At 33.0% G+C, this 21,973-nt stretch overlaps 2 protein-coding genes and 1 long non-coding RNA gene across 4 annotated transcripts in view; 1 reads left to right on the top strand and 2 right to left on the bottom strand.

Moving 5' to 3' along the window:
• The window catches only part of LOC108360481 (box A-binding factor-like), a 29,335-nt gene extending 12,658 nt beyond the window's left edge, over nt 1-16,677 (bottom strand). The window contains exons 1-2 of the mRNA XM_017612770.1: nt 16,534-16,677; nt 11,228-12,226 (exon numbers count right to left, since the gene is read on the bottom strand). Of these exons, the coding sequence (XP_017468259.1) occupies nt 11,228-11,917 (690 nt within the window). The 5' untranslated portion in view covers nt 11,918-12,226; nt 16,534-16,677. The remainder of the gene's footprint in view (nt 1-11,227; nt 12,227-16,533) is intronic.
• Nucleotides 1-21,973, top strand: part of LOC108360484 (uncharacterized) — a 76,228-nt gene that overhangs the window by 44,675 nt on the left and 9,580 nt on the right. The window contains exon 3 of the long non-coding RNA XR_001847117.1: nt 16,326-16,334. This is a non-coding gene — a long non-coding RNA (uncharacterized LOC108360484). The remainder of the gene's footprint in view (nt 1-16,325; nt 16,335-21,973) is intronic.
• Nucleotides 13,864-16,674, bottom strand: mei-W68 (meiotic W68). Of its 2 annotated transcripts, none has more exons than XM_017612769.1 (3): nt 15,952-16,527; nt 14,640-15,013; nt 13,864-14,575 (listed from the first exon to the last, which is right to left on the bottom strand). In XM_017612769.1, the coding sequence occupies exons 2-3, from the start codon at nt 15,004-15,006 to the stop codon at nt 13,932-13,934; spliced, it is 1,011 nt and encodes a 336-aa protein (XP_017468258.1). In that variant the 5' UTR covers nt 15,007-15,013; nt 15,952-16,527; the 3' UTR covers nt 13,864-13,931. The 2 variants fall into 2 exon arrangements, with proteins under 2 accessions (XP_017468258.1, XP_017468257.1); XM_017612768.1 differs by lacking the exon at nt 15,952-16,527 and adding an exon at nt 16,597-16,674 and having other exon boundaries at nt 13,890-14,575.

Here is a 21,973-nt window from a genome sequence, read left to right as displayed (position 1 = left end):
GTTTTCATTATCTTATGCTTTTCTTTTTTATTCTCATTGCTTACGCTAATAAATATCATATACAATGTATGTAGTACATCCAACTGAAAAGCACGAGATATATGTACATACATACATACATACCAAATTATATACATACTATGTACGTACGCTAACGTTTAAAATGCTTATCTTCTGATTTATCTTTCTGTCGTTATCTCTTTTAAAATGACAACAGAAACAAATATACTCGTGGTAAGGAAATATGATAACACCGTGGTGCATAACATAACATTGTAGGTACATACTTAATGCATGTACATAGTGTGTGTGTATAAATATACATATGTACCCTGCAGTAAAATTTAGAAGGAACTGGTTAAGCACTAGTTGCGAAGCAATGCATTGGGCGACAATTGTCACCGCCAATGACATCGCCGGGACAAACTGGACAGTTGAAGGCATTGCTTCTTGGGTATTGAGCTAGAACTAGTACTGTCGTCAACAGGTCTAGTTCTCCGCTAGTTCTGAGCTAGTCAGATTTTCTGCAGGGTAGGTACATCCCTATATATACATACATATTAGGGTGCAGACAGATGCAATTGTATGTAGTGTTTTTGTATAGCCTACAATCCTTCCACAATGTTATTTTTTTCACTAAACTACGTATATGTGNAATAAAATGATATATAAAATATAGGTGTGCTCACAAATTTAAAAATTAAAGATTTTTTTTGAGGTGTACCTATTTTTTAGATTTGCCCATATACGCCAAATTTTTGTCAAATGGTAAACATATCTAGATATGCAAGCGAAAAAAGGGCACGTGTCTTACTTACAAATTTCTAATTTTTTTAACATTAATGAATGTATATACGAACACACAGTGGCGAAAAAATAATTAGGAACGCTACATGTTAACAAGTTTTGTCTATTTTTTCTTTTGTTTCATTTTGTAGGGTTTAAAATACTTGCTTTAAAAATACTTGTTACTGTTTCTGTATTCAATTTATTGCTCATCGTCATTTGTTAAACACTGAGGAGCAAAACTGGTACAGTAAGATATAATGTGAATTTTCTTGCGATATATCCGCAATATACGAAGACCTTTTTGTAATCTAAATTAAGATCTCACATTTCCAATGTTTATTTAATCAGAAGGCCATAAAAACAATAATTGATACAAGCAGATAAAGAAGAAAATTACAAAAAAACTAGATTGTTCCAGATTTGCACTCGATAGCTAATTTTGCTATTGCTTGACTTTTAATAAATTAGCCATAACCAATTTGAATATTTTAGCTTTTATGTTCATCTTGGGACACGCACAGTTTTTAGATGAAATCTGTTGAGATTGCGTACCGATTTTCCTCAACGCCATGCCCAAAGTCTTGCATGCGATTGGGTGAATTTCCGCAATTGACCAGTGGTATTTTCAAAAACTTCCATAAGTTTTCTATTGGACTCAAATCTGGGCATTACGCAGGTCACTCCATGTTTATAAAAACTTGGGATTTATACCTATTTGTCCCCAGTTTCGGAGAATGTTTCTGATCATTGTCCTGTTAAAATTGATAAAAGTCTGCGAAAAATATCCTCAGAAAAATACTCATTTATTGTCACTTTTCTTTTTACCACAGTTCTTGCTCCCTAAGGCGTAACACGGCCCTATATCATTAAATTTACACGTCTTTGATGCATTTTCACAGCACCTGAACCAATATTCCGGCTAAAAACGTTTAATTGTACTAAATTTTGATGGAATAGTGTGACTGTTTGAGAAGAACTTGTAAATGCCCGATTTAAAATAATACCAATCTAATGTTTTTTCTTGGTAAAAATGCATTTTTGACTAAACATTTTTCTGATTATCAAGGCAGGCTTCCTCCTTTTTATCTTTGTGCTGCAACAACTTGTTTCTACGTCTTACATAATATACAGTCACTTGTCTGGCGAAAAAGCAGTCAAATTTGATTTGGAACCAAAGTTTATTGGTATTCAACGACCCTCCAATATGCCAGCTTGATAAATTGCATTTTTTTTGTGGTCTCTTGACCTTGCAGACTGAGGTCCTATTATCGCTTGTTTAGATAACCATAAAATGGACATTTGGCCGATATGATTCCTTTTTTTATAAAGTGGACTTTCTGAACACCATTATTCTACGATGGAAATTATTTTCGTCTACTACTAATAATAATTATATGGGACTTTTTAATTTTTTTCGTTTCTCGGGACGTTTATTTCCAGACGGAAATGATTTTCTCTTTAATAATTATATGGGTCTTTTAATGAAATGAAACTTCTTAATTGAGTTCGGAGATTTAACGCGTTAAATATTTATCGCCACGATAGTTCATGTCATCAAATCTGCATCGTTCATTCGATGTTAAAAAATTAGATGTTAAATTAAAGATCTTTGCTTTTATGTGGTTTTAGTTTTTTTGAAAAGGGTTGCCAGATGTCAGAAATTCATGAAATCGACTGTAAAGTATTACAATTCTATTAAGAGAAAAAGTGGGACTTAAATAATTTCCGTCTTGAAATAAACGTCGCGAGAGACGAGAAAAATAAAAGTCCCATATAATTATTATGAAAAGACGAAAATCATTTCCGTCTTAAAATAAACGTCCCACGGGATAAATAAATAAAATCTGATATACAAGATCCCGCGGCAAGAAAAAGATGTGTCCCATAAATAATTATTATACAAAGACGAAACAAATTTCTCTTAAAACAAGGTGACGTTTCTGATATTGGGATTATAATTATTTTGGGTCTCTCATTTTAACTTGTTTAACAGCCCCCTTAAAAAATATTTTCGAAACAATACGTTTAATAATGACATTGTTTTAATATTATACTTAAATTATTAATTCATTCACTTTAACTTTTCAAAAAAAAGTGGCAACCCTCCCAAAAAGTATCCTAAATCCCAGGATTCCATTTTCGGATAGCCCATAAATAATAAAGAGGGGGGTGTGAAGTTGTTAAATAAATCCCATTGATGTTTGATACATTTTTTTGCTGGCGGTGTCAAGCTTTTTCTTTAAAATTTTTTTTTTTTCATTTTTTCTTAATTTTTACATAAAATATGAAATTTGGATTTACTTCGATAAAATACTTCTATTAAAAAACAATTACAAACATTACATAAACAAAAGAAAAATGACAAAATTTTGTAAAATTTCGCGTCCCCATTTATTTTTCCGCCACTGTATGCACGTGAAAGCTTATATGCTGACAAGTGTGCATATGTTTATAAACATTAATGTGTAAAACGACATTATGACGGTAAATCAACAGCGTAAATGGTGCATTTGCACTTAACGGCTTCTAAGTTATACACTTTTGGCCAAATTTGTTTTATTGTCTGTTTAATGTTCTAAATTTGCTGTGCAATGACGTCGACGCATAAAACATACATACGTGTAAATACGTATTTTCCACAAAGAAAGCTTAGTTTAAATGTTTAATAGAATCAGATGCTAGTATGGGGCACAAAATATAACTGGTTAAATTTAGATATATGTAGATATATGTATTGTACATACATATGTAAATATTTCAAATTCCGTAACAATTTTCAAATTAAAAAATTTAAGCCGCACTTAATTGAAAGTAGTTAAAGAATCTAGAAATAGTAATATGTTACAGATTTTTGCGATAACTTTAACAGCTGGTGAGGGCTTAAAAAGTTAATAAATAAATAATAAATACAGAAAAACATTTACATAATTTAATTAAAATAATAATAATTGGCGCTTACACAATATGTTAGTATTTGGCCGAGCCTCTACCGATTTGTGGCGTGCACCTTGATGGTGTCACACAAATGACGGGGACCTGCAGATATACGCTTTGGTTTTCTTTTATGGCAACCATCTATTTATTTAACGGTAGATACATATTTTAGAATAGCCTTCATGTCACTTTTCTTTCAACACAGAGTGATATTACTTATGTTACGAGTTTGCATGTTTTGCCGTTTTCGTACGCAAAAACTTGGAAAGGAGAAATTGAGAAAGCCAAATGGCAGATGATTTTGAGGGGAAATTTCCAGTTTTTCTGTTGCTTTTTGAATTTTACACAAGCAAAGGAATACAATTTTGGAATTGTAAAGTTAAAAATACCAATATATAACTATTTTAATAAAATTTCATTTTTTCTTTTTTTTTTTAGAACAATATGTATGTATGTTTAAAAGAAAGATAAATTCTAAAAGCTACTTGAGCAAACGGCCCGTGGACATAGGAAAAGAGTAGTATTTTAAGTTCATCTGAAATTAATCTACACCTGGGCCGGACAGTTGGCAAAAATATTGGCATGACAGGTCTGAATGACAGTGAACTTTAGGACGCTGAATTCAAAAATGTCTTGATACCTTTCATACTTTCTCCGTAAATTCAGTTTGAGGCTCAAAATTTGACTTCTTGTTGCATTTACACACACACGTAGGTATTTATTAGCGAATTTTTTTAATAAATGAAATGTACACATAATTCGTACGATTTTCAAAAGTGAGGTATCAAATTACAGGGATCGGCCTGCAGATGTGCAATGAAGTTACATTTTTTTGAAAGGATTGCCATTAAAAGAATTTATTCAAATTATTTACTAAATTAAATGAATTAGATATTATCTACAATATGGGTATCAATTGAAATGGTTTTGAAAAGGCTTCACTTCTAAACTACAACGGGTTGCCACCTGTTTAAAAAGTCAAATATACTTTAATTAAGGGAATTAAGTAGCTGAAATACAGTATAACAATATGGGTGTCAGACGAAAGAGAAAGTTTGCCATATTTAGCAACCAAAATGGTTAAAATTTGCAGTTCAGCAAAATCTCGTAAATACTTCTTTAGTTTACTTTTTATATTTTTATTTGCTTTTTTGACATTGCAGTAACATAAAGTGATGTTGTAACTATAAATAATAATAATTTCAATTGTTTGTATAGTATTTACCATGATAAAAAAGAAGTTAGTTTCACTTCCCATTTAAAATTTTTTTATGGAAATAAGGTTTTTTATACCTTACTAAAAGAAGAATATTTTGCAAAATGCAAAAATGTAGCATTTTTTTCAACAGCCAAAAGGACTGACTTTTGATTTATGGAATAAAAACAAACATGAGTTTACAAGATTTATATATTTAATCCTTTAAACTTTAGTAATACTTTTATTTTCAACACAATAAATTTGCATTTAAATAAAATATGGCGAGTCTAGACTACAGAATTCCAATTTTTTAGCAATTTAAATTTTTACAGTCACCTTAAAAAACTTTAAATGGAAAAATTTTAAATTTTACTTAATATCTATGTATGTTGTATGTTTGGCATTTTTTTTCGCGTAAAGCTAAAACTGATGTGGCTCTGATTAAAATATTTGGTTTAAAATGCGTCAAGTTCATGGACCTTTTGGCTGTGTATTATTCTTTTTTTTTATTGGGACCGGAGACTTTATAATGGATAAATTACCTTTCCAACAATACCAATTACGTCTATTACGTCTATAGTTGGGCAACAAAATTTTTGATTTTTGCTCGCTCGCACAGCACTGTGTGCCGTGTTAATAGCACAGATTTGAATTTAATTGAGAATATTTGAAATACTGTCACAAAACGGTTTATTGAAGAGGAATGGGAACAACTGACAGAACTCAGGGACAATCTTTGATAAATTCGAATCCACAACGTATCCAAGAAGGAATCTTCAACAAATCATCAAATATATAAAATTTTGTTTTGTGTGTTTAGATTTACGAGGAATAAATACGACTTAACATTCCAGAATTATGTGATTCAAGTTGATGGTATTTATACTCCTATAGCCAAATGTGAAGATGCTAAAAAATCGCCTTGATTTTTGATAATTTTTTTCCGACGGTGTTACGCTTTTTTTTCATATACATTCTGTACGGAAAATTGCTAAAATATCGCGTTGTTTTTTTTTGCGGACAGTGTAACGCATTTTCTTCCATATAAATTTTTTGAATTTTCGCGGATTTCGAAAAATATACACTGCTATTAATTCGCATAGAGTCGTATGTCAACCAAGGTTTGCCAATTTTCTGGCCAAAGACAAATCGAACCAGAGTTATTTAGGATGAATATGGCTTAAGTTCGATGGATCTCTTTAGTAACGACGATTTATTAGGTCCGCCATTTTATATGGCGCAGAAACATGAACGATGTCTAACAAAGATGAGAAGGCTTTGGGTGCTTTCGAGAGAGAACAGTTGCAGTGTGAAATAAGGAGATCGGTTTTCGAACCAACCGATAAAATAAAAGTGAATACATGTGTACCGAACTAGGAGCTAAGCAAACCGGTCAACAAAATACGAGCAATAAGTAGGGCGATTTTTAATATTCTCACTGTTAAATAGTTTACTAAATCCGGACGTAAAGATCGGTTACGCCACCAACCAGAATTTTTGCAAATTTTCCAGAATTTTCAGAAAACTGGAAACTAACTTTGCCCTACAATTTTAAAGAACAAACATCCCTAACATTTTAACAGATTCTTAGATGTTTGTCTTAACTCGCATTTCAGCGTCATCCACCTATTTTACGAATAAATGATGAATATTAAACGTCATTTACTATTTGCATCTGACATCATCATTTGAGAACAGCTGAAACGATTTGACACATTCTTCTTTTGTTGTGTTCGTCATTAAAAAGACAAGGTCTGCATGAAAAAATCTGCTCGCCAGATACATATGTATGCATGTAACACAAAGAGAAATAATTTTGTAAGGGGTTAACCCACAAGGTGGCGCTGAAGTCGATTTATTACCAAAATTTATTACCACACAAATTATTGAATAAACTGACCCCAACCTCCAACATCACCTCACTCAAACTAAAAAAAAATCGTAGTAAGTTGCATTCAATACGTTTAGAAAAAGAGATCGAAAGAGAGAAAAATTTGTTTGGGAAACCTGCAATAACAACGTCCGTGAAGGAGGTCAAGATGTTAGCTAAATGCTATAATTTAAAAAACGAGTAAAATTTGCACCAAATGATTACAAAGTAATATGAATTTGCGTCATTTAATGTAATCCAACCCTTTGGGTAATTTTTTCTTGTCATAACACACTGGTCACAATCGCTCTGGAGCAGTCTACCTTTTATATCGTATCTTATTTATTACTTAAACTACGTGTATACATAAATATGTACATACATACACTTGTGGTCACCTGATTAAGTTCAGTAATATTTTGACTAGTTTTGGCTATTTTTCTTTTGTTTATTTAATGTTTATATTTTTTTATAACAGTTTAGCACTTTACCTAACTAGCGCCGGATAAATCCACATTTCAAACTTCGTACAAAAATTATGAAAATTCAACAAACTTTAACATTTGCTCCCAAGAACTTTAAATGTATTATTCAGAATTTAAAAAAAAAAATTGGGTGTGCAGTTTTTTAGCTCATTAAATTTTAGTAGGTTTAAGTGTAAATTTAAAGACGCTAGAAAATCGCGTTGATTTGTAAAATTTTTTTTTTTTTTGCTGATGGTGTTAGGCATTTTCTCCCATACAAACGAAATTGTCGAGCATATTTTATATGGAAGAAAATGCACAACACCGTCCGCCAAAAAAATGATCAAAATTCAACGCGATTTTCTAGCGTCTTGCAATTTACACTTAAACCTACTAAAATTTAATGAGCTACTAAACTGCATACCTGAATAAAAAGTTAAAAATTTTGGGTGCAAATGTTAAAGTTTGTTGAATTTTCATAATTTTTGTACGAAGTTTGAAATGTGGTTTTATGTGGCGCTGGTTAGGTAAAGTGCTAGACTTAAAAAAAAAAAATAAAAACATTAAACAAACAAAAGAAAAATAACCAAAACTAGTCAAAATGTCACTTAACTTATTCAGCCCACCCAAAGGGTAAGTACATACATACATACATAAATGATATACAAAGAACTTTTAGATATGTTTCTCATGGCTGTAAATCTGTTTTGTACACATACACCTATTGCCAAAATAATAGAAACTCGCTATGTGGGCCGGTTTTGATTATTTTTCTTTTGCTTGTTTAATGCTCATTAAATTTTTATAAAAGTATAGTAGAATTAGGCCTTTTCTTCTAGTGCGGTTTAAAAATAAAAAAGAGACTGATGCTTTGTATTTTGACGTTTTGGAAAGCATGCAAAGTGAAAGTTTGGAGTGGCTAATAATCCCCTTAAATTTTGATAGTTTTTTTGCCGATTGTGTCACGCAATTTTTTCCATATAAAAATTTTACAATTTTTTTTTACTTGGAAAAAAATGCACCCACCGTCAGCTTAAAAAAAAAATTCAAAAATCAGCGGAATATTTCAGCCATTTCAAACTTGCACTTTGTTATACTAAAATTAAATAGGCTAGAAAATTACATAAACATTTTTTTTTAGAAATTCTAATTAAATTGTGATAGATTAAATTTTTCAAATTTTTGCATAAAGCTGGAAATTTCGATTTATATAGTTTTTGTTATACACTTCACTATACTTTTATAAAACCTTTATGAAAATTGAACAAACAAAATAAAAGTAATCAGAACTGGTAAAAATAACGAGTTTCTATTATTTTGGCCATAGGTGGACAAATGTACATAAGTAAGTATATACAAGCAATTACGTAGGCATGAGCTTACACATACTTATTAAACAAATCTCCTGCCCTTCTGATGATATAAGGATAGTATCATATTTGTACATCATTTGATATAGTTAAAAAAATAAAACGCGTGATAAAATATTCATATAATTTATTAGAATCTAGAGCTAAGTGAGTATAATCTTTATAAGAATTTGCAGTTAGGAAAACAACATATAGCGATGGCGCCGAAACGCAATAAGCTCACGTCTGAGTTTACTTGTTCTTTTTGATACAATGTAATATGCATGTTTATATATTTAAAAAAAGGTCCTTAACTTCATCTAAACACCATGCAATCTTCATAATAGAACTCAGGCTTTTTCAATAAAAAATTATTTATCGCGGCAGTCGTTTCTACTTATTGAAATTCCTATGAGAAATGTGATGGACGAGGAGATAAGAACACCACATGATCTTGCTATGTCTATTAGAGCTGTCATGTAAAAGAGTACAAGTCCGGAGCCAAGTGGAAGTGAGTCTTCGGCCAAGTATTGCGTTGACTCCGGTAAACGGGAGTCTCGCAACAATTCGTATCAAAGCAATATTGTTAAACAAATTGCTAATTTTCTTCCACGCCCCGACAGTAAAGGATAACACCCCTCACGCCCTCAAAATCGTACTTGGCACGTTCGATATCAGGGTGGGCTTTCAAAGGCTTCTTTAGTTCAATAGGCGGAAAATTCGGTGTCCGCGACGAAACCTTCGATAACGAAAATAGGCCCGAACCATGGCACTTTTTAGCTTCCAGCACCAAAAGAGCTACGTGGCTGTCTTTAGAAACGAGAAACCAGATCGATCATGTTGTGGTGATAGCTCCCTGTGACTTCATTGACTCCAACGATAAAAATTTATATCCAAAACTGTTATGCGGTAACAACAACAACCACTTTTTTGAATGAAGGCACGCGCCGTTTGTGCGAGCCTAAGATCGTAAGTTTAACTCAGTGACAATCGGAGATAGCATTTACTCTATCTATATAAACCGCTAAAAGGCTTCTCCCTCTGGATGACTGGTCTAACTAGACGAGGAAAGCTCGGCGTTGCGAATTCTGCAATAGACATGAAAGAAAGATTCTGCGAAAAATATATGGCTGTTTAAGACAGCGAGTACCCGAGACGATGGAGCTAAGAGCCGTAGAGGCTTTATAACGACATAACGGTAGTGAACCGAATAAAGATACAGTGGCTACGATGTCGTTCGGGATGAATGCAAATGCTGCAGTCCTGAAGGTATGCGATGTTACTGTTATAACCGCATGCAAACTGTCCAATGGGTTTTTGTGGAAGACTACAGTCACCGATGGTGATAGTAAAGGAGGTCATCATAGAATAACCATGGCATGGATCTACAAATATCCAACTCCGTGGCCTTGCTTTCCTGTTTCCTTAAACAATTTCATCGGGGCATGCGAAAAGGTGTGCGGTGTTGGGCGTCCCCATTCAAAAAGCCTGATGTTTAGAAAATCCTTTATCAGAATTTATGGCATACGTATACTTTATGAAAATGTGGTTTTTATTACAATTTATTTTAAGCTTCATCTTGCTTTCCGTAGCAAACATAAAGAAAAACAACTCTCTTAGCTAGCAGTAGAGTTCAACCCCCCACGTGATTTGCTTGCAGTTCTCTTGTCATTGCATTTATTTAATCAGTTCATTTGTTTCCAGTACGTCCATTATCAAAATCTGTATAGATTTTTTTATTTAAATAGTTTATCTTCACTACCCAAGCACCTGCTATCTTAAGCACATTTCAAACAAATGATTACGCACATCCATACAAATATATCATAAGCATGTAGTTCATGAATTATTATATATATATATGTATGCCATATCTGTCTTATATGGGGACATGAAACAGTACGGAAACACTTTTGAAATAGAACAGTTTTTTTTTACCGTTACCCTTTTTGTGAATCATATAGTATGTATGTAAAAAAAATTACAAATGAAAGCGCACAGAACAACTATATAGTAGAACACATCGAATATACTAGTAGGTATGTATGAATATGTAGTATATTTATGGTAAATGCAATTGACACTACTAAACCAACAAATTTTTTCACAAGAAAATGAATATTTCCTGCATATACACTTGCTTCATACACATAAGCACACATGCAACACACAGGTATGCAAGTACGTACTCAAATACATAAAAATTTACATTTGTTGAAATAACATACATATTTCAATTTAAAAAATTCTGCTTTCAATGCAGTAAGTTTTTCAAGGATCTTTTCGTTAAATATTAGTATTCCCCAATTAAGTTTCAATATCCTTTGAAAAACTGCTACCATCCACAGCTATGTATGTAAGAAAATAAATTAACACACTTGTGTGTGGCTCCATACACATTTATATGCAAGAGCAAGTGTTTTGCAGGAATTACCGATTTAAAAACGGAACTATTTAGGGATTTGATGCTTAGAAGTATGAATTGGAAGATTATCGTTGATAAAGGTTTCACAATGAAATCTAATCAACAACTACGTGAAATGTAGTATGTCGCATAACTGGCAACAGATATATATGTATGTATATGTGGTGTGTATGTAATTAATAACGGAAGGCCACTTACCTTAGCCGAAGATGTTCGTTGCTTCATCGTCGCTGAATTCGAGTGCGAAGCCAAAATGTTTTTATTAACGGGCAGCGGTGCAACACCAACACCACTGCCACCGCCGCCGCCGCCACCACCACCTCCAACACTTGTTATGCCGGAGGTGTGATGTTGATGGTGATTTATAACGGCCGCCGTTGTAGACGTATTATTGGGAGGCAATCGTCCACCACCATCTGTTGTAGTAGCATTATTCACAAGGTGATGATGATGTTGATGCTGGTGACTGTGTTGCTGTTGTTGCTGGTGCTGATGCGTTTGTTGTTGCTGCTGCTGCTGCTGCTGTGACTGCTGTTGTTGTGGTTGTGATTGGGATGTAATATTGACAGTCGTATTTGCTGTAACATTAGCCGCAGCGATTGGTGTGGTGGCTGTTGTTGTTGCAATAACAACACTAGTTGTTGTGGTTTGTGGCAGTGCAATAATATTGGCATTTGCCGAGTCATGTTGCTGGTCCTTGACTGAATGCACTGAACCATTTATGGTACTATTGTATTGCTGCTGCGATGTGTTTAAGGTAATGGCCGTTAAAGAATTTGTCGTTGGGGTGTTTGATGACACCGCAGCCGCATCCGTTGTGGAGGACACATGCTCGGTTGGTAGGGTTTCAGGAACTGTTTGTAATGTCGCTCGCATTGTAGCAGACATTTTATTTCAAACAACGCCAATTTAAATTTAAACTAGTAGAAGACAAAAATGGAGAGGGATTGCGCAAATGGTTGCCTTTTGCTGTTTTTATTATTTCTATGTATATTGGTTGTGTATGTGTGTGTGTGTGTGCCGTTCCCGAATTTCTTCGCTGTAGCTGCTTTAGCTCTTCGCGCGCTGTACCAACAGTCTTGCTGTTTTACTTCTTTTAGATTTTGGCATCAGTGAACACCAAAAATGTGTAATCTTACATAAATAGATGTTCACCAAGCCTTAGCTGCAATATCACTAGATCAATTTAGCGACCATCTGTAAAGACAACAAAAATGTTTAATTTGTACGTATTTAAAAGAAGTATTTTAAAAAATATCGGTAATTGGTTAGGTTCGTTTAAGGAATGTTTTTTCTTTTCTTTGTTTTTGACTTTTTTAACTTTTTGTGCTGTGGCTAAGATGGAAAAAGAATATGTAAAAAATTAACTATATAATAATATTAAAATTTCGTGCAATAAGAACATATTTCTGCTGGTTTTTTGTTTCACAAGAAGTCCTAAATGGATGCTAGGTAGAGCCAGATGCATAACAAAGCTGAGAGAATACTGCTCATTAGCCTTTTTGCAGTATTCCACACATATTTGCGTCTGTGTAATCATCTTTAAAGAATTTTCAGTATCTGCGAAACTACATCAGATGACCAACATTTGTCGATAACTTATCAAATCCGTAACAATATCATATTGTTATATTTTATTTAACTAAGAAGAAATAATTTGCTGTCTTTGTCATTTCTTCTTGCCATTGTCTCAGGTTGAATTGACTGCTCGTCCATTCTTGGTTTGATAGATTTCAATGTGCGTTGATACCTTTCGTATTTACTCTTAACTACATTACACCTATTAAACTTGTATCTAAAAATAAATCTGTATAATCTGTGTAATCTTTCATAATGTCTGACCCATATTCAACTTTAGACATCTAAGTAATTCAATAAAGAAAATGTTTCACTTAAATTGATTTCGTGAAATTGGCAGTAAGTTTTGGCAAGTAGGCCACTCTCCCATAAAAATAATTTGGTGTAACTAACCAAAAGATTATTAATGTAGTCATTCTTAAGTGAAGCTATTCTAAAAGGCTTACCCAAGAATGGCTGCAGAAATGATTTACTGCATACCTCCTAAAAGGGGTTTTCCTATTTACAATCTACGTGAAAGTATAACTTTTTGTTGATTAGCATTACAGATGAATTTCAATGTGCATTTTAAGTTACAATAAAAGATTTGACATGTATATATGTATACCTATATATCATAAAAATTATAAATCAGAAATTTAAATTTTACTATTTAAGAGCTAGGTTTCAGTGACAGATGACTGACATTTGATTGGCTAATCTTAGTCTAAACCAGGGACGTGAACCGGCTTTTTTCTATTAATTAACTGAACCATTAACCGAACCGAAAGTTTCCACAAATGTTTGATCCGAACCGAAAACCCAACCACTTCTCATAAAGGTTTAAAGGTTCATTCCATCCAATAACTATCCACTTTTTTTCTTTTTGTTAAATATGGTAATACAAACCATGTTTGTTTACTGTGTGGCAATATCATCTCATTTCACAGACACCTGACACTTAACCTTGCGCATTGTTGCACTTGCCAACTAGTTCGAGCGTTTAAATAAGTTTAAAACCGCAGTTAGATTTAACCGTGTCGCTGTAAAACTGGCACTTAACAAACAAATGTACATAAGTGCCTACATAGATAACAAAACTTCGAATTTATAAAATAAGGTAGGATTTAGGTTCGTTATAGTACACTTACAAATATTGCTTCGGGCTAAATCAATATAGTTAATTAATCTCGCTACGTCGAAGCAACACCCTTCCTTTATGATTATAAAATCAAAATCAGTATAAACATATTACGTACATGTATTTATTCAACTTAAAAATGAATTCATTTCAATTTAACGTTGTATCTGAATGTTTGTTTTCTTTTAAAAAATACTTCTCTGCTTAAATAACAAGATTTCTTTTTATCTTATTTGGAATGTAGTCGTTTATAAGAAAATTTTGTGAGATATCATTTAAGTCGTCGATATGAGCTTTCCGTTGTAATATCTGTAAAATTTGCAATTCTGCGTGCAAACTGGGTATTAAATAGTTGTATGCCAACATTTTTTCAAGTTTATTATTATCTTTATCGCTTAGCGCCGCGCTTGAAAAGTTAAACATATTAAGCTCGCTTGGATGTATGCCTAACCAGCGCATACCTGGACATATTAAATTCATTGATATATCTGGTGTCATTTTTTTGGATCCAAATTGATAGACCAATAAAATATCAATACCAAATGGATCAGCATCGAAAAGTGCATAGACTGGAATATTGTGCTCGGTAGAAAGACGATTTAGGATGTAGCGCGTACATAAGTCTGGATATCCTTTACCGGTGACTAATATCACATCTACACCAATAACTCCGAAAAGGTTTTGTGATAAGAGTTTTGAAAATACGGTATTTTTTTCTACAAGTAATACAAATGAGGCTGTTGTTTCCAAGCGATCGATGGAATTCTGATCTTGTGGAAGTACAACAGCACCGCCATGAGTATAGCAGTCGATCACGTCACCATTTATCATATGCAAGCGGATCGCACCTACAAAAATAAAACAATGAAATAATAAAAATGGATAAGTAGAAATTTATTTTAGAAAAACAACCTGCTATTAATCCTTTTCCAGAAGCGCAAATTCCCAAATTCCATGGAGTTGTTCTTAAAAGTGTACAGACATCTTTTAAACTATTATAAATACTGACAGGTTTGCAACATTTCGCAGGATCTTTGTAAAAAAGTTCTCTGACTGTACATTTGTCACCAGCTAAAAGAATCCTATGCGCTTCCATCATGATATAAAAGCACAAAGAAGAACTTTGAAAATTGCTCACTTTGCATGCGACCATGCGTTCAAGCAGTGGCATAGGTGTTCTTCTTCGAAATTTACAAATCCCATTCTTACAGGAAATGAGGTTCTCCAAAAAAATTATGACTATGTGCTCAATGTTATATATTAAAGTAGAACGCATCATTCCAGTTCTTATAAAATATAGAAAAGAAAGAAATTTTATAAAATAAAAAATGTTAGTACATAATTAACAACCTTGTAGTGATTTACATAAACTAGTTACCTACTCGGATTATTTAGATATGAAATCAAGAAGGTAGGTCAAAACAGCTTACAAAGGCTGCATCTAATACAAATTTTTCCAATTTTTTAGGTCAATACTCAAATCATGTTATACACGTATGTAAGTAAGTATGTACATAGTATGTTGCAATACATTTCCGTATGACGTTCTATGTACATATATGTATACATACGTATCTACCTGTCACATTTGTTTCCTCAGAACAGTGCTTTTGTAAATTAAGAAACGCCTAACCCACCCCCTTTAGAACCTTACTAATTATTAAAACAAATGTAAACCTTAGTCAGTAAATACTTCTTAATGCCTACATATACTTCATACCTGCTGCGGATTTTGACAACAAACTAGTTTTCCAATACCAATTTGACCTTTCTTTTTAACTGCTTTGTATGTGCTTCGCCAACATTTATTTTTTTGATGTACAAAGAAACCTGGTTATGTTTTCCTACTTCTTTTAAATATCTATGTTAGTGAAAATTGTGTATTCCAACTGTGGGTGAATAAAAACAAAACTCTAAAGAATTACTTCGCAAATAACAAATTTAAAAATTAAAGAATAATAATTGTGCTAAACTTTAAGCATGTAGAGAATATTTTGAACTGAATAAATATATACAAAAGTATGTTAATACATATGTATTTACATATCTAGTATGTTCATCAAAGTACCAAAACCTGCTCGACTTCGCCATTTAAAAGTAACCATTTATGTAAACTCTAAATAAACTATTACGAGTTTCGTAAACTGGGATGTAGAAATAAAAAAACCTGGAGCAGCCTTCTTATTATCGATTATTTTCATCGCGACTCTCCTTCTCCACTTACCGTTTATATAATTAATTTTTCTTATTCCCAAATTCCAGTATTAAGTTGTAGCAAGTTTTGAATAAGGTTTGCAAACAATGGACTATTTCTATACATGGGATCGGTCACTTTTGGGAATATCAAAAATTTTGGATTTCTCTTTTAACATTAGACTCAGATGCTTCGTACGGATCGGATACATTGACAAACCGCTGCAGTATCAAGGCCGACTCAGAAGCATTGAAGTCGACGTCACACGAACTTCGACGCGATTTCTTCTTCCTCTTTTACTTATACATATGATGTATCTGCAGTTTTTTTGTCTGTCGACTTGGCCCGATTTTTATGAGTTTTATTTTTAAAACAAATGCCCAGGAAATCAATTTGATTATAAGAAAAATATGGTTTTTTCTTTAGGTCCACACGCGAGCACTTACTAGAGAAGCGACATGCCACGGGTCATTAGCGAACTTTCCGAATGAAAATTTACCAATTTCCACACCTTAGCCACAAAAAAAAATTTTATGCACATTTAGCTATCAAGTACTTTGTATTAGCAATACTAGTTCCACCATGTTTTTATGATCAAGACGCGATACACACCTTTCTGGTATTTTCAGTAACTTTTTTATTTTATTTACTCTGCAAAAAACTATTTTACTTTACTTTAAAATTACTGCAGTCTGCAGGATCTTCCCAAATTTTGTAGATACACGTACGAATGGCACTCACACGAGCGAAAAGATGGTCGCCATCTTTGAATTCAGGTATTCGTCGCAACGACGTCAATAGCAGATGAGAGCCCTGCCACTTGACGAAAAATGCAAAGGGTAAATTAAAAAATAGTTGGCAATACAATTATTTTCTGTAAAATTAGTTGTAATTTTCCAATTTGACAAACAAGTTGAAAGCAGCGAGAATCAGTTTGTGGTTCCAGCCATGATTCAATTATTAAAGGTTTTGTAAGTAGCTTTTTTCTAAAATTTAGCACTCCCACCCACAGGGATGGTTTGTGGAGGCAGGAGAAAAATGGGAAGAATTCAATCACACTTCCTAAAATGGGAGCTAAATTCCATAAAAAGGTGTGGATAATAGTGAATGGTGGTATTTTAAAACAAAAACGAATTTGATTTAATTATTTAATTTAAACACAAGCAAAATCAAGAGGTCTCCACGAATATCGACAAATACATTTCGGCATTTAAGGGAATTTCGTCTCTTTAGCCTACATTGAATTTCTGTAGTCCAACGATTCTCACCCATTTTGTCTTGTTGGCGCCAGCGAATGAAGAACAAACATTTCTTCAAATTTAAAAAGTAAAAATTTCACTACTAACAATTTAAAAATTTTATTAAAACTTCCAAAGACATTTGGAAAAGAAATATCACTGTTTTTGTTTTTAGGAGTAGGGTGGGAGTGTCATTGATAAAATTAGAGTGAGAGAAAGTTTTTCTTACAAAACCTTTCATTATTGAATCGTGGTTCCAGCCATCTTTTGGGATTTTATAAAACTGTTTAATTAAAAAAAAATATATAATAATTTTTCAATTTGACAAACAATTTGAAAGCAACGAAAAGGGGAGATGAAGGAGAAAAAAATGCCGTCAGTAGCCAATTGCAAACAAATCGTAGTTGTATTCATCTACTTTCTGAACAAAAAATAGTAGATCGGGTGAAGAAACCATCCATACGATAACAATACTAAATGCGGACACTTCTATCATGACATCCCACGAACAGCTGATTCTGTCAAATTCGCCAAGGACAAAGTAGCTGTACTCTGAATGCGCCAACCATCTCATTTCTCAAATAAAAGTAAACAAAGGCGAATAGTATAAATAAACTCTCAAAACTGTACATTTCTTACAATACTTATAGAATACAAGTATGCGCATTCCCGGCGGCGATGACATTTCTCCATTAAAAGTATGCAAAGCCGATTAAGATGCTTCCCACGACAGTCGGGTCTACGTAACCGGAACGACCCAGATATATATTTGGCCAAGGACTGTCACTCCAGCAACACTCCCCATAAACTCTTTGGGGAGCTTGTATGCTGCTACAACAACAACAGGAGGTTAAAATAAACTGTCAGAGGGGTCTATTTTCTTAATATTCCAGTTTTCGATAGGAAAGGCGGTTGAATTGTGTTAAACTGTAAAAATATATGATTTATAAAAATAATTAATAAACAAAATGCCAAAAACGGTAATTTTTATTAAATTAATAGCGAATTACGGTAAATTTAAAGTTCCTGCGGCGTTTTTTACTTCTACTTGAGAATTGTTTAAGGGTAAAAACATGATAAAAACATTTCATACCACCACAAACCTCAATCCATTTTTGCCTTTGTACGGTGATTGCGGGAACTTAAAAAACTTGACATTGCTGTGCTTGCAGAGGACAACGAAATTTCAGCAGCCGTTAAAGCAGCAACTGTTTTCTCGTCTCCAATTTTTTTAGTTTTTTCAACTTCTGAATAAATAAATATTTCAAATCATAAATTTTCATTTGTTTATTTTGAATTTCTTTGACATTAGAATTATTTCGAGAGAGTAAACTCAAAAAGCTAGCAAACGTCAAAAACCCAATGGCGGACGCAATTTTTGTTTCGTAATATTTTCCATAACCCCCCGCTATCTTGTCTCTATCACTCTTGGCTAAAATACAACTAAAAATGCCGAAAATTAGCCGGAGACCTAAGTCAATACAGTTATCGGCTGAAATTAATTAATTTTATTCGCGTATTATTTTTTCATTTATATTCNCAAACATTTGTTTGTGTATATATTCATTTGTCGGTGCTGTCAATTAAAATTTCCTCACCTAATTAGGAAACAAACCAAACAGAGTGATCACAAATTGATCCAGATTTCTATCAGCATCACATCGATGTTAAATTTGCTTAACTTTTCTTTATCCAAATATGTAATGTAAAATAAAAGAAATCTCAATCGGCGATCACTGAAACGCAGCTAGCAACTGTATACTCGAAAAAGCAATGTTACCACTTTTTCTCTTTAAACCATGTTCGAATCGTGGAAATTTTGGAAGATCACAGGGTTCTAAACGGCTACTAAACTTTGCGGCCAAATGATCAGTGAAAACCAGAAAAGATAATAATTGAACCGGATTTATATCAGGATCATATCGTTGTTGTTGAATTTGCCTGCAAAATTTGTATGCGGATCACGATTATTGCCCAAGAAAACATAGCTAGAGCTGCGACAGAGTTGCTTTGGCTTCACTTTATCAAGTTTATAAAGTGAAATCGCTGGAGAAATTTATCAGAAATGTGTAAACGAATATTGCGTGACATCTATTGCAGGCAATTCAATAGTTTGACAGCCATATTTTGATTTGAAAGAAAGCGTGCTTGTGGTAACATCGATGAAATTTGGAAAATAAAAATCTGTTCCCTATTGGATTATTTATGATTACGTTTTAGGAAATTATTCAGCAAGTTTTTTAAGTTTTAAACACCGAAATTGAGAGAATGTTGTCTGGTGGCGTCATGCGGCAAATGCTTATTTCAAGACATCAAAGAGCCCACACACAAATACTTGCAATCATATTTCTCGACAAAATGACAGTTGGTAGGCCATCGGTGTTTGCCTGTGGAGCTCTGCGGCAAGGGAAGACCATGATACAATGGTTTTTAAAAGGTAGTTACACTTAAAAATTTTTGACATAAACCGTGTCTGTGACAAACACGCAATGTGGCCACTGCTATGATATAGAACTTGGGCATTTTTGCTTGTTATTTTAGATATTTTTTTACAGCACATGTAAAGATTTATATATTTCTTAACTGCCCGAAAACATTTGGAGTCATAAATGAGTCTTTAAGGAGTCATATTTCGGAGCTATTACGCTCATAATGAGCTCATTTAAGAGTCCGATATGAGTGTGTTTCCCTTCCTACGAATGTCGACTTATATGAGCTTAAATTCATACATCAAATGAGCCTCAATATGAGTCATATTGGATTCTTATTGGCCTCATATACGGCTCATTTTGGACTCTTTTAAAACAAGTTTTGGCCTCATATATGACTCTTTTTGAGACCCTTATCGGCCTCATAAATTGCTACATTCGGACTCTTATTTTAGGTTGCTCTTTGAGTCTTATTCAACTCACTATATTTGCAAAGGCATTCCGCAAAAAGTCCTTGCAAATAACATACATACATACTTACATGCATATACACATTCCAACATGCATTCAATAGCAGCAGCTGAAGCTAAATTTTGTTCATTTTTTGTTTTCTAATTATTTTCAATTTCTGTATAAACAAGTTTAGATATAAATTTCAAATCTTTATTGTTTTTATATTGGCACAAGGTGCTGGCTCATAACTTGGCTCATATATGAATCCTAAAAGATTCATATAAGAGTAAAAATTTTTTTGTTTTTGAAGCTCATATTTCTTACCTACCTAGGACACCTTTCGGACTCATATATTCTGAACGCTCAGAATATGTTTGCGGGGTGATCACTTCATTTTTAATATACATATGTATACGTATCCATGATACAAAAAAGAAGGTAGTTCCATTTAATGACATTCGTTGTTGTTAACCATTTGACTTTTAATAAAATTATGACATTTCATCAAATTCATGCTACCTGATCACTAGAAAAAATATTTTTTTGAAAGCAGAAGATTTTATCTGTACATTCAAAGATGTGGAATATGATGGACTTTAAAATTATACCGCCTACATAATTTCGAAAATGGGGTTAATGACTAGGGTTCAGAACGCATGAGGAAAGTGATCAAAATTATACTTACATATCGTCGTTTATACTACGTTCAAATTGGCCCGTTTAACTTGTTAAATGAAAAAGAGCTTTTTGGAAAACACAATCGTCCACATTGAACATTTGGAGTTAACCTTGACGGTTGTTTGATTACCAATAACAATTCGAAACAAATATTCAAAATAAAGTCTTTGTGTTTCAATTTGTTTTGTGCGAATGTCTGCTTCTTGATATTAACGCATACGGATAACTTAGAGACTTCAAAATGTTTAGTTCGTATGCACTATTTATCTCTGCGTACGATGAGACCTCATGGGAAATAACTAATTACCGCCTGGGCCTCTTTTTAGACAGGCAGACATGCATACAATTATGATATTTTTTGATAATTTTTAATAATTTCCTGAATATACATTTTTTGAACGTTGGCGTGTCAAATGAAAGCTTTGGGTCTTTCTGATTGGCCGGAGCAGAAAGCTTTCTGATACAACTCTGCGCTGAACTGGTTTTCAAACGAGTTAAAGATTTAACCGGTTAAATTTTCCAACAACAATTGCATGGGATTTAAATAGTTTATGAACTTCTTTTGTTCATTTAACTGGTTCAAGCCCATTTAACATGTTTAGCTCATCAATTTGAACGTAGTATTAAAGTACAAAACCGCGTATCGTCGTTCTGCAAAACCGCGTAACTGACATTTTTTGCCAAAAATTGGATTTTCTCACACAAGCTCTTGGCTCGAGCCTTATCCATCCGTCCAGAAATATGCTAGCAAGAAATGCGATTGATTTATAAAAAAGATAATAATTTTGAAATATGAGTGTTTTTACTCTCTAGGAAATAATTTATGCAACTTCACATACGCAGTTTTGCATTTTGTTGATACGCGGTTTTGTACTTTATACGACGATATGTTAATTGTTTATTGGAGGGTGGTCTGTTTAAGCCGACTTCAGGTTTTTTGCATACATTAGAAACTTTAAGTTCAAAATTTGTGAAAGCTAATTTGTTGCAAAATCTGATGAGAAAATTAAAAGTAAATTTAAACCAAAATATAAAAAGGTTTTATTTGGGAAGAACATTCTTAAGAATTAGATTTTTAGATCGCATGATTGCATTCAAAATAAGAAAACGAAAAAATAACAGCATAATGCGCGCGTGGTTTTTATTATAATATAAAAAGAACAATTACGATGAAGTCTTCTTTAATAGTCTATATTTTATATATTTTGAATAAAAAATAGTGCGAGCTACGTAAGTAAAAGAAGTACCAAGCAC

Source organism: Rhagoletis zephyria, unplaced genomic scaffold (assembly GCF_001687245.7).
Source record: "Rhagoletis zephyria isolate East Lansing unplaced genomic scaffold, Rhagoletis_zephyria_1.1 Rzeph_scaffold_00580, whole genome shotgun sequence".
Lineage (NCBI taxonomy): Eukaryota > Metazoa > Arthropoda > Insecta > Diptera > Tephritidae > Rhagoletis > Rhagoletis zephyria.
Note: the sequence above shows the minus strand (reverse complement) of the source record. Positions and strands in the feature narration are given on the sequence as shown.

Bases quoted from the DNA above. Each gene is read 5' to 3' on its own strand.
- mei-W68 (XM_017612768.1), bottom strand. From the start codon at position 15,006: ATGATGCGTTCTACTTTAATATATAACATTGAGCACATAGTCATAATT. The intron at 14,576-14,639 runs GTTGTTTTTCTA...TTATTTTTGTAG, and splicing joins TGGAAAAGGATTAATAGCAG to GTGCGATCCGCTTGCATATG.